Raw genomic sequence first — 15,460 nt, 5'->3', positions numbered from 1 at the left:
AAGCGGAAAGCATTTCGTTAGACGGGAAAATCTTGGCAAGAGCCAAACAGAAAAACAGAAATCGTAACACAAATATAGGGGTAAGCATTGGCGCCGACCGCTAAAAAGTATGCAACGCTATTTTTCCAACGTCTCTTAAGCCACAGTCGCGTCCCCGCACATTGGGAAATTGGGAAGGGTAGCCGAAACAGCTGGCTGCGAATGTTTTCCGGTTTTTTGCCGCTGTTGCCCGTTTAGTTTTCTTTCGAACGGCGAGGCGTTTGGACGCGCACGCGGATTACCAGTTGGGAAAATATATCGAAACGGTGTCTCGAAACTCACCCACGCCGGGAGCTTCTTTGACTTCTGGCAGCTGCCGCCAAAATACAAAAAATACATATCGAATAAAAACAAAGTAGTTTTTATTCGAGGCATCCGCGCGACGCGCACTTTTCGGTGTGTTTTCCTCTATTAGCTACTTATACATAACATAATAGTGTGTTTCCGTCTGCTTCTTTGGCTTATTCGAAAATCTTATTTTCGTAGTCTCGACTCGTTTTTAGAAATCGCTGCGCGTTTAGCTTGGCAGTGTCGCCTGTTATTCTTGTGCCAGCCAGTGTTGAATTTGAAATATTTTCATTTAATTTGAAAATAAGAAGAAAGAAAGCGAAATAAAAAAATGCAATCAAACACGATTTCGTATATTCCCTGACGACAAGTGCTCGGTGTTGTTACTCTACTTGTGCGATTGACAGTGTGTGCTTTTGGTTAATGGAGAATACATAAATAGCAAATAATGAACCCATAATAAACAATAAGCTACGAATTGGCCATTGACTGAATAATTAGCCTAAGCAATTGCCATAAGAACGGAAACATTATTGAGCTTTATTGAGCGTTTATGGCGGACAGGCAAATAAAATAAAAATTATTATATATTCATATGAATTTTGCCATGGAATTACTGACAATTATAAATGAATTTGCATGTAAATTATTTTCTTAAATTGGAAAAGCGGGTTTTGTCCGGAAAACGTTACAGCAACTATTAGACTTTTATACAAATTAAAATTTATAATCTTTTTTATTTCGTTGTGAGACTTTACATTTTTTGTAGTAAAATCTGCGCAGCCCTTATATACTTTTTTTTTTTTGATTTAAAAGTCTTTATTTTTAAACCATGTTTTGGATAACATGTTTATAATTATCCTTCCCAAGTCCTCTGTGAAACCTTCTTTAAAGCTTACTCATCAATCATTTTGCACAAAAAACACACTGACACACAATCAAACTCACTCACAAAATTGTGATGTCATCTGGCTTGGCGGCTTCTGCGGTCACCGTTGGCAGCCAAAAGACGAAATTAAAAGCGAAAATGATGTGACTTACTAACCACAAATGGAGGACGACTTCGTTGCCAGACAGGACTTCGTTCGCCCTCGGTCACGTGTTGCATTTGGCTCGAAGGATTCTCGTGATTTCCGTTTGTTTTAGGGTCTGCGAATGAAATCATCAGCTCGCAGAAGAGAAAATCAATGAAATTGTAGGGACAAACTTTTATTCGTTCACGCACTGAAAAATGCAATTTTCGCGGCGACTCACTGACGCGGAGACAGCCTGGCGACATGGCCATGGCATATACATATATATGGCACATATAGAAAGGACAATTGCTTAATGCACTATGCAATCCCCTACTCCATTGTCCTTTTGTTCGTTGCCCACACTGTGCACTCGGGCAATTTAATCAGTCAGGCGCTCAATTGACGCCAGGACCCTAGGAATAGAATGGGATGGAGTAGTAACCTTGGCAACTACAATAAAAGGGCCCACAAAGGACTCTGCGTGTGACCACTTGCCGCCCCCTAATGACAGCGGATTGCGGGGTGGTTGGGTGCGGGGTTCCTAGCAATTTGCCGTAATTTTTATTGACATTTTTATTTTCCACCCATGACGTCGGCATCGTTTCCACTTACAGTGTTGCATCTGTTGCATTTCCTTTTTAGCGAGTCGCAATTGCACTTTTTTCTTCAGCCCATTTATGAAGTTTCCAGTGGCAGACGGGCCCCTTTCGGGTTTTCCTTTTCAAGCGAATGACCTAATAGTTGATAAATAGGTTTATGAGTTCAGCGACCAAAGCAGTGGAAAGGTATTTCCCTGAATGGTCTTAAAAAAGGCAATTACTTAATTTAGTCTCTAATTTAATTAGCTCGTGTCGTTTGGTTAATAAATATTATATCTTTTATTGTATTTTGAGTACTACAAAATTACAGTACACACATTTACGCAGTTTGAAGTTCGCATATCAAATTTCAAAATGAAATCTTTCGATTTACTTAAAGAATAAAATATGAGCGGTACGATGGTTTCTTGATTTTTTATGTATGGAAATTTTATCTTTAAATCTGTGACCCAGATCCTTAGAAATATTTCATGATCTATCAATAAATTGAGCAATTTATCATCACCCCAAGTAACCCTAAAGTAGCCCAAAAGTAGCAAAGTTATGCGTGTGGGATTTGGTAAAAAATACCGATGGGGTGGAACAAATGCCGGTAGACAAAACGTAAATAATAACAACCACCCCTTGCAATAAAAGAAGGAAATAGGCATTAAAACACGCCAGGCGTTGCCGTCAATCAAGCCAAAAATGAAATCTACGCCAAAAAGGGGGCCAAGAAGCGTCGTTAGAAGAGGCAGGAAACCACCCCGAAACGGTAGAAAGTGCCGGGAACCACCCTTAGAATAGGTTAGACAACAACCCTAAGAAATCGTAGAAACTTCAAGATATCTCAACCTTGCTAATATTTTTTTTGACTCTTTTGCGTGTGAGCTACCGCTGTTTTCGATACGTACAAAAGAAATAACGAAAACATACACCCGCATCGCTTTTGGCTTGAACTTGAATTTTGCAGAAAGCAACGCGTCGATCTTTGCAGACAACAAAAAAAACTCGACAAACAACTTCGGGGCTTAAAACCGGCAGACAAGACATTCTAATGGCAAACAATGGGGCTTAAACCAACACAAAAAGCTCATTTGTGGGCCAGAGGGGCCGGGAATAAAGGCATATAAACTATATATGTATATGTATATATATATATATATATATATAGGCGGTACCAACATTTATTGGTATGGGTTTAATTTGAAACACAAAACCCAAAACAAGCTTTAGATATAAGGCATTCGAGTGTGTCCGCCGCATATGACATCATTTTGCCGTCATCAGCGATAACCTCATCATGATCTTTTTCAAAGATCGCTCTGCTGGCCAGTCGGTTAATTTGCTCTCGTATCGAAATTATGTTAGCTAAACTCATTCTGTGATGATTTTTCCAGAATTTGAAATTACACATGTGTGTATATGTTGTGGGATGTACTGTCTACATTTTGAGCTCATCCATTCGCACATCTGGTGAGGATACTTTCAGTGGGTTATGTTTTTCTATATAAAAGACATGTGCGCAAATAAACACGATCCATGGCGACCGAAATAATCTCGAAAGCATAAATAAAAAATAATGAAAATAAAAGAGGGGAAGAAAAGGAAGTAAACATTTAAATTTCGATTGTGTTTGCTTTGGATCATTAATTGTTTGCGTTGGAGAAGATGGTTTATTTACACGGCCTTATGTCACAGAACTGGAACAAATAAATATTTAAAACTTTACAGTGGGCTTGAAAGAGCAAGCTATATAAATAGTTTCCCCTTCTTTGAGTAAATATAAATATATAGTTCACAAAATGGGTCGCAAAACTTGACCATAGTTGTAGAACTTTTCCTAATTGTTCGTCCATCTAGTTTTTACTGTATTTAGTGTGTCTTGTAAATCTATATAGTGCCCAAACATTTTTCATTATATGTGTCACAGCTTTTGCAAGTTGTGGATGACTCAGAGGCGTCGACGCCTCCTTCAGGCTGTCTCAAAGATATACACCTAAAGATATATGTATATATTTATACATTCGCAGAGAGCAAGATACTTTCGGGCTATTTCGGCAACTGTCATGGACCCCCAAGCATTTACAGTAGCTGCTCGGTTCTGTTTGTTTTCATTTATGACGCACCACTATTTTGGCGGACCAACGAAACTAGGGCAAACTTTTGTTGGTTCTGTTTTGATTTTTGGCGACCAGGACAGCAAACATTACTCTACTAAGTAGGGCAGTTAAATTGCCAGCGAATTTCAATGTCAGACGGCGCCATTGTCAAGCAAGTCGCCAACTGCCCACGCTACATAAAAAGGGATTTGCTAAGACTTTCGTATTTTTCTTATTTTGGTGTTCGGTTGTCGAGGGACAGACAAAGGAAATGTTGTGAACCAATCGAGAACATGTTCAAGTTAATGCTGCATTCGAGGAAATGTTTTCCTGTTTACGAGTATCTGAGTATCTGCCGCTTGAATGACAGGCCAACGTCAAAGCCAACTTGTAGCTACAAATGTATCTATGTATCTCCTTTTGCGGACCTCGTGATGCCGCTCTTGGGGGCCGGTTTCCAGAATTGCATTTGCTGCCATTGAATTGGAAATCGAGTTTTGAGGAAATGTCTGCAATGCGTGACTTGGTTGGACAAAGATCCTCGTCGACACGACTCTGGGTCGCGTCAGCGCCACTGGGCACCCCTGACATTGGTTCCCAGCTCCAAAAATGGTCAGCTCGCAGGTTAACATACGTTTTTGGCGGCCCCACATTGCGTCTGCGCAACTGATGTCTCAATTGTCGGCGGCGTCACTTTAATTCTCTATTCGGATAACGGCAATTGGCACTAAATAATTAATTGATAGCCAAATTGAAGCTAGTGCAATTACAATTCAATTAAGCTCGAATTCCATGTCGCAATCGAAAAAACTTGCAAAACTATTTCAAAAAGGTTCGAAAGTTGGAAACGCGGAGTGGCGGCAGGCAGAAATTTTTTCACGCTGCACTGGCGTGTTCCAAATGCATAGGAAAATACAAGGTTAAATGCAAATATCTCATACATTGAGTCAGCAATCTATGGAGCATGATATCATAATTTGCCTAACGGTGGAAAATTTATTTAGAAAACTGAATCTGAGGCCCCAAAGTAAACTTATCAAAACTTTTGCGGTATGATCTCATTTTAATGGTGTCAATCGGTTTTGTTAAGTGAAAAATTGATTTTAAAAATAGTGAATGTTCAATGAGCCGTACAAAAATTTGTCACTGGGTTTTTTTTGCGGTCTTATGTAGAAAAATAAAATATTTTTCTTTTGTTATAGCTTGGAAGGCCCCAGGCTCGCACGTTCTTTTTGATAAGTAAATTAATACAGTATAACCTCCGATGAGTGAATCAAATATAGCTCTTAGATGGTGTCACCTCTCCCTTTCTCATTCCACGAGTGCTAAAAAGTTTTTTAAATATAGATCGCACCGAAAAATATTGCGTCAAAACGAGCAGATGATGTCATCGAGGCATTGCTCCAAATATCTCTAGAGAAACGTAGACGCGAGAGTCTCTGGGGTCACGACACCTACAAATTAAAGCTGACAAAAGTTTTGGACAGTTTAATGGGACTTGCTTTACCGCCACTTGGAGCAGAATTAAATGAGCAATTCTTTTTTTATTTTGCAAACCATCCAAACACCCACCTCTGCTGACCAGTTTGGCCGACAGCTGACTGGGAAATCAGTCAAGAAGCAAGTGCTGTAAACAAAAATGCATGAGGAGGCAACAAGTTGCAAGCTGCTGCCGGCCGGCCCATTTGCATTCAAGTGCTGGCTGCCCCCCAGCGATCACCACAAAATCTAAACAAGAAATTGATTTTCCAATGGGTTACCTGAACAACTACATATGCCTTGGATTCCCCACATTTTGTGGCCCAAAAATAAACAATAAAAATGTCTGGAAGAGGTAGACTTTGATGTTTGTATTTTTATCTTGCGTATAATAACTACAAATTTTGAATTTTCAAAAAACAATTGTGGGAAATCCAGCAAGATATTTGATATTGATGAAATTTTTATCAGAATTAAGTTTTATTTCGGCAACCTGTTGTGATTGCCTATTTTTGCCATAAAATTGAGGTTTGTGGTCCATATTGAAACTAGATGCTAAATACAAATATAAACAACAATAAATTCATGCTAGGCTGAAATATTTATGAAATTCGTTTTCATAATAGAAAATAGATTTTCTATTTTTGTGTCTCGCACTAATTGAGAGAATTTTCGCCATATACTATGTGGAAATTATTTCTCCACTGGATTTGTTCATCTGCATAGCTTAACCTCCACTCCCTCGCCAGAATTTTGGAACTTGTCTAGTTTTTCCCCAGTTTTTCCCCCGTTGGCCCCTGGGAAATGTGACTTGCGTGTGGCTGCTCTATAAATTGCTCAATCATGGGCTCCACTGGCTTTACATTTGCGCATAAATTCTTGTTTGGCCTCTAGGAAATTTTACGAATTTTCCGGAAAAAATGAAGATCTTGGAGGGTCGGGTCACTATGCCCACCCATTCGTTCTCCCCCAATGCACTTGCCTGTGTTTTGACCCAATTTCCGTAGCTTAATTAATTAGATGACGGCGAGCACGGGCCATGTATATAAGTATATATGGTGCACCAAGGGAAAGGGATCGGATGGGATTGTATAGTTTAGATTGCGTGTATCACCCGGTTGGGGGCGTGACCGAGTAGCCAAATGGCTCCTCAGGGGAGCCTTGTTATTCCGTTAATGAAAATGCGTTTTTAAGTGCATTTCGGGCGGTTGAGAGATGCTAAGTAGATTGTAAGTTCCTCAAAGACAAGTGGGCGGAATGACTATAAATAGGTTTGATGTATCTATGCATTGAAATGCATCTAACACTGGACTGCAAGCGCTTTTTAATAGTTTTGTTTACAGCACTTTAAGAACTGACGATTTCTTTATATAACTACTTGTTTAATTCTAAACCCCTAATTAAAATGACTATATTACGTTGAATAGTTTTTAAGAATAACATTTTATATGAGTGATATCTTTGGTAGTGGCGTGTAAAAGTGTAAGGCAGCATTCCAGGCAAGTTGTCAACACACGATTGTGAGTCAGGAAAATGTCTTTACGGCATTTCCATAATCATAAAGCACGGCTCACTGGGAATGGCAATGCCAATGCAATTCTCGCATTCACAAAGACCTCACACGAAAACAATGAATTATTGCACAATATCATTAGTCGAAAGCCCTAACGGAAGTTTGCCTTATAAACTATGACCAAGGTTTGTCCCGCATTCGTGTGTGAAGTGTTGTATAGCCTCACCTCAAAAACTCCCCCCTACGATGCATTCATCAATAAGTTACTATACAATTGATTAGATGTACGTTCATTCAACTATGGATTTTCGAGTGTGTGGGTCTACAAGTGTAGGTCGTTCCGATGCAATAGTAATTCTGAAAATAAACCAGAACCTCGCTACGTGACTGCAATGTAAACAAATGGAAGAGACCCAATTAAATGCACAATAAAACGAGGAAATCGAAGAAAAATGCCAAATCGAAATAGCGTAGAAAATCGATAAATATGTGTGAGTGGCGACTTAAACTGGCTACCGAAACTGATTTGCGTATTGGGAAATTAATGCTGGCTAAATGTCAAAAGGCAAGTGTGTGTGAAAATGTGCAAATCTACCATTTGAACCGAATGATCGATTGAAACTGAAATGAAAACTTGGGAAAGCGTTAATGTAGCGTTTACTGGCGATTCATGGCATTTGAAGTGCATTGACTGGCCCAAAATCTGGCTTAGTGCCAGGGAAAGGCTATGAAAGATGGCCAATAAATTTAGCTTACTTTCATTTGGACCTTTTCGAGCGTCTAGACCTTCAATGACGCTGCACTTGCCGTGGCAATCGTGGTCAACCCACACGTTAGCTCTCGCCGCCCATGTTCGGAGCCAAATTGTTGACACAGTTCGAATGGTCGCACAATTTATGCATTTTAAATGTTAATTAAAGCCGGCAAAGTCCCCCCATGCATCCATTCATAAATTTAACTAAATGCAAGCGGCCTTTGTTGCGGCTTTTCTAGTTTTTCCATTTTCTGTAGTCGTGTTACGCATAATTAAGCGGGCGGCGCGCTGTCTGAACACAGGCGTACAAAACCGAAAAAAAATGACAAAATCTATATAAAAACCAATTGACCCACAATGTCTGCTGAGATATGCAATGGATAGGCGCAACTTTGTGGCCAAATATTGCGCTCAAGAAAAAATATTAGACAGCGTCAGAAACTTAAGTTTCCAGCTGTCCGTTGAGGTGTTAAAAATCGTTGGCTAAACAATGCGAAAAATACAAACAAATAAGCAAATGCAAAACAACCAATTTGCATAAGGCATGTGCAAATATATATTACCTCATTGTCTTTTGATTTTTGGTCGCTGGCTTTGGCCTTATCACTAATTGACATTTACGAAGTGATTTACTTGACAACTGATAAAACAGCAGCGACATTATTAGAGGGTCATGCTGATGGTTGTACCTTGTAATTAAATTTCTATTTTCGGAGGCCTACAAACGCGCACATTCGTACATAATTACCGAACCACTGGCGACGCCATCAAGTTGCCCCAACAGAAAGTAACAAAAAATCAACATGCACGCAGGGTTCTCACAGTTGGTTTTCATTTGGCAGCTGAAAAAAAAAAAAAGGCAGAGGCGCCACCCAAGCGGAAAAGTTGCAAGCGGGCGTGTGGCGAAAAGCGAAAAGAAAACTCGGATAATTTGCTCAGGCGGCAAAGCCGTCGATTAGGTAACCAGATATGGGATGTACCAGTCTAGGGATTTTTAAAAAGATTTGAAAATATTATCCTCTTAAGCGTGAAGAGCTTTAGCTTTAAATTATTTATTTATGTTAAGGAATGAATAATATTGTATGTACAAGACTTTTAAAGAAGATCACAACATAAAATAATGTAAACTATTTTTATAAAATATTAAAGAAATACAAAAATTTGGGCAAACGTGAGATGAAATTATCACTCCGTGAAAATGTGTGGGCGTCAAGGGCAGTACAGTCCGGTAGATACTTAAATGGATTTATGAAAGCTTACGTATGATTTATTTATGACACATGACATAAAAGTCACAATGTGTAGAAATGGAATACATGTTGTTTGTGGCCTCTACAGAAGGTAATACATATAGGCACCGTGCTATATACAGTCCGGTTAATTGTCAAATGCCCATAGGAATAGGTTCCTTGGACTGGCACCTCTTCCTCCGATCTCGAGCTATCCAAACACGCAATTGAAAAAGGCCAGCCATTTTGGTTTTGCTTTCTGCTTAGTTTTTGTCGAATTTCTGGGCTAGCGCCGGGCAAAGTTTACCAAAGGTCATAAACAAGCGCACTATGTCATACGTAGTGCCCATGTGGGGCAATCACTGGTAGTCCAGGTTGTGGAGCCCCGATTTGGATGGTTTTGTTTGGGGGGTTTTCGGTTTTCTTCTCTCTGCTTTCAATTTTGGGTGTGTGCGTGCGGGGCGTTTTGTCATTAAGTTGAAACTGAAGCTTTTTTTTTGTGATTTCTGCTGCTGGTTGTTGGCTTACTAATTTGAATTTCGGTCTCAAACCCAACGACAGTTTTTATAGCTGCTCTCGTATTGTTTCTGTTACTATTTGGCTTACGTCATGCATTGCTAGTTTGTCGGCTTTTGTTTAGCGAGTTGACCTTTTTTCGTACCTCGGGTATATTTCATTGCTGATGCTGAGATAATCTGGTAATGCTCACTATATTATTTGCTGTAAAACCAATTTGTTGCAGTCATAAAAACTGATAACGCACTGATTGGAGCTCATCTATTTTTAAAAGATTACAGAGTGTTTCTACTATATGAGTCATTGTGTTTACTTATCAATTTGTTTGCATTTGGCTTGACCTTTGGCAAGGCTATCCTATATTTTACATTATTAATTGACCTAACGGCGTTGTGGTATTAAAAGTCTAAAAGTGTATAAACTGTATGTAAATCAGACCTTGGAGTCTATGTGATTTGTACAATTAGCTGGTGGTTTTTGTGAGATTTTGCAGATGGTAGATTGATCTGCCCATCTGCTCGACCTTCTTCCGTTTGGGTTGGGTAATTGTGGATTTGTATCTTTTGGGGGGCGTAGATCTCACGCAGAGTCAGTCAAATGCTTCGCTTATTTTGCTCGGGGTGATGTAATTTGCCTAGACGACAAGCCAAACAACCGGTTTTGCCACAAACTACTTAAATCTTGTTTCTTGCCATCCAAGTTCTCGCTGGGAGCTGCGCAATGGGAAATTATGACGATAACCGTCTGGCACTTTCCTTTTCTTGCACAGTCCCATTGTCAATGTTGAGGAACAGAGCTCACTTTAAGTATCATCTTGCAAATTGCAATTCAGACGGCGAAAGAGTGGCATTCTTGCTCGACACATGCGTTTTAAGTTTTATCAAGCAATTTACTTGTCAAGGGGGTTTAACGCACTGTCTAGTGATTGCATTAAGCACACAGAACGGGTCAATAAAATGGCATAACTATGATCTTAAAATGTAAAAAAAAAACAAAACCTTTGTAAAAATTCATAATTCCTCTTTATTTTTATCTTAATAGCAACTAAATTAAAAATGTAATATCCAAGATATACCAGAAGTTCTATTTTATTCACTGCATCTGTTTCCACGTATCATAATCTCAAGCAAACAGTTTGCTGATGATTAAAGCTATGTGCCAATAAAAATTTTGTTAACAGTTAATTTAAATTTATGTCTAGGGCAGGCACAATAAATATTTCATTACCGTTTTGCTGTTGTCGATGTGTTCAATTACTCGGTTATGTTAGTTATGTTGCTGCTGTGCAACAGTGCGTATGTGTGTTATGAATGTCGACGGTGGCCTATTGCCGGGATCGGGACAGAGATCGGGACAGAGTGACATAGTCTGTCCCGCTTTCTGTCTTGTTTACTTTTGACACCCCATTGTAACACGTATATATTTATATTTGTAATAGGGAGCTTTTCGAATCATTTTCAACATGTTGTGCTCGCCCACCGATTACCATCGATGGGTGGCAATAAATGGCTTGATTACTTTTTGATATGCCCACAATTGGGCAGAGCATCATCATGTGTAATATTTGACCGGGTGCATAAATAGTTTTCCAGCCTCCGATATCTTATTCTTTATGTGGTTACAGTTGGTGTTATTTACACATCGGTTTGTGCGTGTGTGTGACTTTTGTGGTTGTGGCGACTCTGGCATTTCAATGCCTTTGTATATTTTGTTGTCTTCTCTTTTTGTCTCGGAAAATGTAACTTGGTTTTTTTTTTCTATTTTTTTTCAGAACCCATAGAGTCTAACATGAGCAACTGAGTCCCAACGAAACTAAGAGAAAATCGACGAGGAAGAACGAAACCCCCGAAAGGTGGCTTAATTACTGAGATTTTATATAGATAGCTTGTAGTAACCGAAATCGAGAAAATGGGTTTTATTGCGGAGCGAAAGCCGCGTGTCAACAAGACGTTGATCTCGCTCAAGTTTGTTGTGTTCTTCGTAATAACCGGTGAGTACTGTAGCACTTTTAAAATTTTATAAATATTATTTAGTTAGTATTTAATTACTGACAAATATATATTTTATCCTACAGGTCTTACAGCTTTGCATGTTTTGCATGCCACCAAGCCACTATTGCTGGGTCTAAACTTCTCGGAATACCGGACCATTACTATTTTGGCGCCATTCGTCTCCATTTTGGGTCCTTTGATCGCTGGTCCCTGGGCTGATCGATTGGCAGCCAAGAACCCCAATACTTTTGGAAAGACTCTACGAGTGCTAACTGCCGTCTTCTTGCTGATCTCGGCCTTCATATATGCCTTTCTCTTTGCCGTGCCGGAAGTTACCCGAAGGGGAGAGATACGTGAGCCGCTGGTCAGCTTTGGCTGCGATGAAACTGGAGGATTCTTGTTCCAGGAGCGCTGTGGCTCGAACGCCACTTGCAGCAGGTGGGATCAGAAGGAGGGCAAAATCAACCTGACACGTTGCACCTACAGCTGCCAGAATCCCAAGCTCTATGAGCCCCTCTATGTGGCTTGGTTGGCTGAGGTTCCCACGGTGGCTCCTTCAACCGAGCAGAGTTCGGAGTTCGATTACGAAGATGAGGGCAGTACTGCGGTGACCGAAAGTTTGCGCACCAGAAGGGACGTGGAGAACTCGGATTCGGCAGATAGTGCTGGTGTGGAGGCCATTAGTGGTGAGGTTCCTCTTCACCGGTCCATCAGACAGGTCAAGAAACCACCCACCAAGGTGTATGTCCAGCCGCCTCATGTCTGTCTAACCGAAAGAAACCAGAACGGCGAGGATGTCGTGAAGCACTGCCACGCCTACACTGAGGACACCACTAGTGTGGTGATGGATGCCCTCATGGGCTCAGCGATCAGTCAGGAGGAGCACTACGATGACTACGAAGGATGGTGCCAGTACCCACTTGGTTAGTAGATAATTAAAATAAGTATTTTTGATTTTATTTTTGTATATTTTTATAGAGGGTTTCCAGTGCCACATTCCCGAGGAGCAGGTGAATTACATGAAGGACTTCAAGCACTACAAGCAGAATGACAGCAACTGCAAGCCCATGATCGAATGCCAAGTGGTGAATCCCTATCATGAAAAGAGTGTGCTTTCGGACAGCGAGTGTACTAATGTGAGTGTAACTTTTGTTCAAATAAAATGCATATTTGATAATATTTTTATTTATCCTTAGACCACCGGTAGTGTTCAGGATACCCTCGTTGGCTATACGACTATTCGCCTGATTGGAGACATTTTCCCCATGGCTGCACTGACTCTTTTGAACACGGCAATCGTGATCGCAGTTCGTGAGACCTCCGAGGGAAGAGGAGAGGTGTGCCGCCAGTATGTTTGGGGCGCCATTGGCTATGTAGTGCTCTTCTCGCCGCTGGATCTGCTCTTCTTCCAGAACGAACCCAACCATGATGCTGCCCTTGTTGCTCTTATTATATTTATCGTAAGCTTTGTTTTGGGTGCTGTGGTGCTGCTCTGTGCCACACAAATGCCACTGAGTCCGCCGGAGTGGTGGTGGCACACCAAGACCGGAATGCTGGTGGTACCCATGTCTGCCATCCGTCGCTATACTCCCGAGATTTTGGTGCTCACACTGGTGTCCATTCTTTTTGGCACCTTCTGGAGCAGCATTCATAGCTACCTGCGGTGGACTTTCACTGATGTCAATGCCGTCTGCTATTCAGGCTTGATCCTCATCCTGGTTCTTTTCTTCAATGTGGACAAGTTTATTGAGTACTGTGGGCACTCGAATATCTTCATCGGTGGCTTGGCCATCTTTGTCATTAGGTTTACGGCTTTGAGTGATGCCCAAACCCAGTGGCTGACTGTCATCATGGAGACCATCGAGCCGGCTGTAATTGGTCTGATTTGGATTACTATTATCCTATATATGCGTCATGCCATGCCAAGGAAATTGACTGCAACTGGACAGGCCATTGCTGTTTTGGCCTTCTTTGGATTGGGTAAGTGTTGGGCAAGATAACCTGCGTCAATCTGTATTTTATAATATTTATACTTTTTATGTATCTTTCAGGCAAAGGCTTTGGTGCTCTGATTGGATTGGCTCGCGATGAGAGTGATCCGAAACTGGAGTTCTGGTCCTGCAGCTACCAATGGCTGGCCATTGTGGCCTGCGTTGTGGCTTTGGTCTATTTTGGAATCTATAATCTGATCCTGGCCCCACGATGCACCGCCAAGCCACAGCACTCTGAGGAGTTGATTTCTGGATCCGCATCGCAGAACTTTGCTAATACCGGAACCGGAATCGGTGCTGGGAACGGAACCGGAAATGGAAATGGCGCTGGAGCGTCACTAAATGGAAACGGAAACGGGAGCTATTCGCCACTAAGGGTTTACCACAACGAGAGGGGGAAGAAGGGACAGTTTAGATACTAAGATAATGTGCGAAGTCCAGAGACTAATGAATGTTTTACTCTTTGCATGGATCACTAATGCTCCGCCTCTCTCAAATCGAGGGCGAATGATATTCTTAGTTTTTAAATGTGTACACCACGCCTCGTCCTCATCCACCTACCGCCCCCGCCCGCTTGAGGGCAACACTGCTAATAGTTTGTAATGCGTATTTTTGCTAAGTGTATACACCAGGAGGATGAAAGCAAAGGAGTGGAGACGATTAAAACAAAAAATGAACTTTTTTTATAAATCGCATGTAGAACTTATTTTATTTGTTATTTAATGCCAACTAAGCGAGTTTATAATTTTAATTAAATCGCAACGCGGAAGATGACAAAGGCAAAAAATATCACCCAACCAAAACATCAACTGCCCGAATCTAATTGCAAACAATAGCCATGGATGCAGCAAAAGCAATAACGACTTCCCCAAACAGCACGTCGTTCTCTTTACAACGTTACAAAAATGAAGGCATCAATTTTTAATGAAACATTTGCGTGATTTTACTAAGCATAATATATGATGCACTATGAGCATATAAATGTAACAATAAAACAGAAAATGTAATTATACAAAAATATAATTAATGGTAATTAAATGTTTCCAAATTAATCATAATAACTGGCGAAGAGGTTTTTGTTATGGTTTAAAACGGGAAGTGGAAATGTCATGCGGAAAATATAATGAAGGTAAATGAGGAAGTAATTTGGCCAATAATCCACGTTATAATACATGAAGAAATCTACCTAAGTTCCATTTTCACCGTCTATGATGCAGCGCCATCTACATTTGGCTTTTTCTGCGGGATAAGTTCAAGTTTTCTTAGACAACGACCTTTGCGTGGGAACTTAGCCGTTTGTAAAAGCTGAATAAGAATTGCAATTGAGCTTTTATCTGGAAGCTTATCTTTTATCAAAAGCTATTGTCTTTAAATCCCACTTCTTGGTTAATTATTTTTGTTATTTTCCACCGCGATTTGCCATTTATGAGTCCAATGAATTGCATTTACTCAGTCAATGACGCAGCGTAAATATTTTGCCAGCACTTGGTCTGGCAATGTACGAGTCCTTGTGTGGAAAGACGGAGACAACGCCACAGGATGACGGACTCTTGACCCCGAAGGATGCTGGCTGGCTGTTAATAGCCCAAAAACTTAAGAGCAGAAGGGCAGTCTCACTGCTAGAGATTGTGATATTTTCGAAGGATATGTTAATTTATAATAATATTGTTTTCGCAACAAGCTGACCAGGCTATATATAGCATTCGGAAGTAAAAATAGGCAAATAAGAACAGTATAAACAAAAATTAAAGTGCTGTTTGAAAGTGATCCCAATTTGTCGCGGTGCACTTAGCTCCAACAAGAAAGCCAGTGACAGTGTCCACTTAACCGAAAGTAAGTAAACACACACTGGCGAACAATCACACACACTCGCACCCCCTTGGCTATTTACTTGTGTGTACATATTTAGTTGCATAAAAGGAGTAATAAGTGCGGATTTTATGATGCGACGCGACGCAGACACA

At 40.6% G+C, this 15,460-nt stretch overlaps 1 protein-coding gene across 1 annotated transcript; it reads left to right on the top strand.

The window, feature by feature from the left end:
* Positions 1-235: 235 nt before the first annotated feature.
* On the top strand, positions 236-14,519 carry LOC6611043. The gene is made up of 6 exons (XM_002035564.2): positions 236-435; positions 11,286-11,504; positions 11,589-12,428; positions 12,484-12,641; positions 12,702-13,485; positions 13,557-14,519. Exons 2-6 carry the CDS (start codon positions 11,423-11,425, stop codon positions 13,916-13,918), a joined length of 2,226 nt encoding a protein of 741 aa, XP_002035600.1. The 5' UTR covers positions 236-435; positions 11,286-11,422; the 3' UTR covers positions 13,919-14,519.
* Positions 14,520-15,460: the final 941 nt, after the last annotated feature.

This window comes from Drosophila sechellia, chromosome 3L (genome assembly GCF_004382195.2).
Source record: "Drosophila sechellia strain sech25 chromosome 3L, ASM438219v1, whole genome shotgun sequence".
In the NCBI taxonomy this organism is placed as follows: Eukaryota; Metazoa; Arthropoda; class Insecta; order Diptera; family Drosophilidae; genus Drosophila; species Drosophila sechellia.
This window is presented reverse-complemented; position numbering and strand designations above follow the sequence as displayed.

Bases quoted from the DNA above. Each gene is read 5' to 3' on its own strand.
- LOC6611043 (XM_002035564.2), top strand. From the start codon at position 11,423: ATGGGTTTTATTGCGGAGCGAAAGCCGCGTGTCAACAAGACGTTGATC. The intron at 12,429-12,483 runs GTTAGTAGATAA...ATATTTTTATAG, and splicing joins ATGGTGCCAGTACCCACTTG to AGGGTTTCCAGTGCCACATT. The intron at 13,486-13,556 runs GTAAGTGTTGGG...TGTATCTTTCAG, and splicing joins TTTGGCCTTCTTTGGATTGG to GCAAAGGCTTTGGTGCTCTG.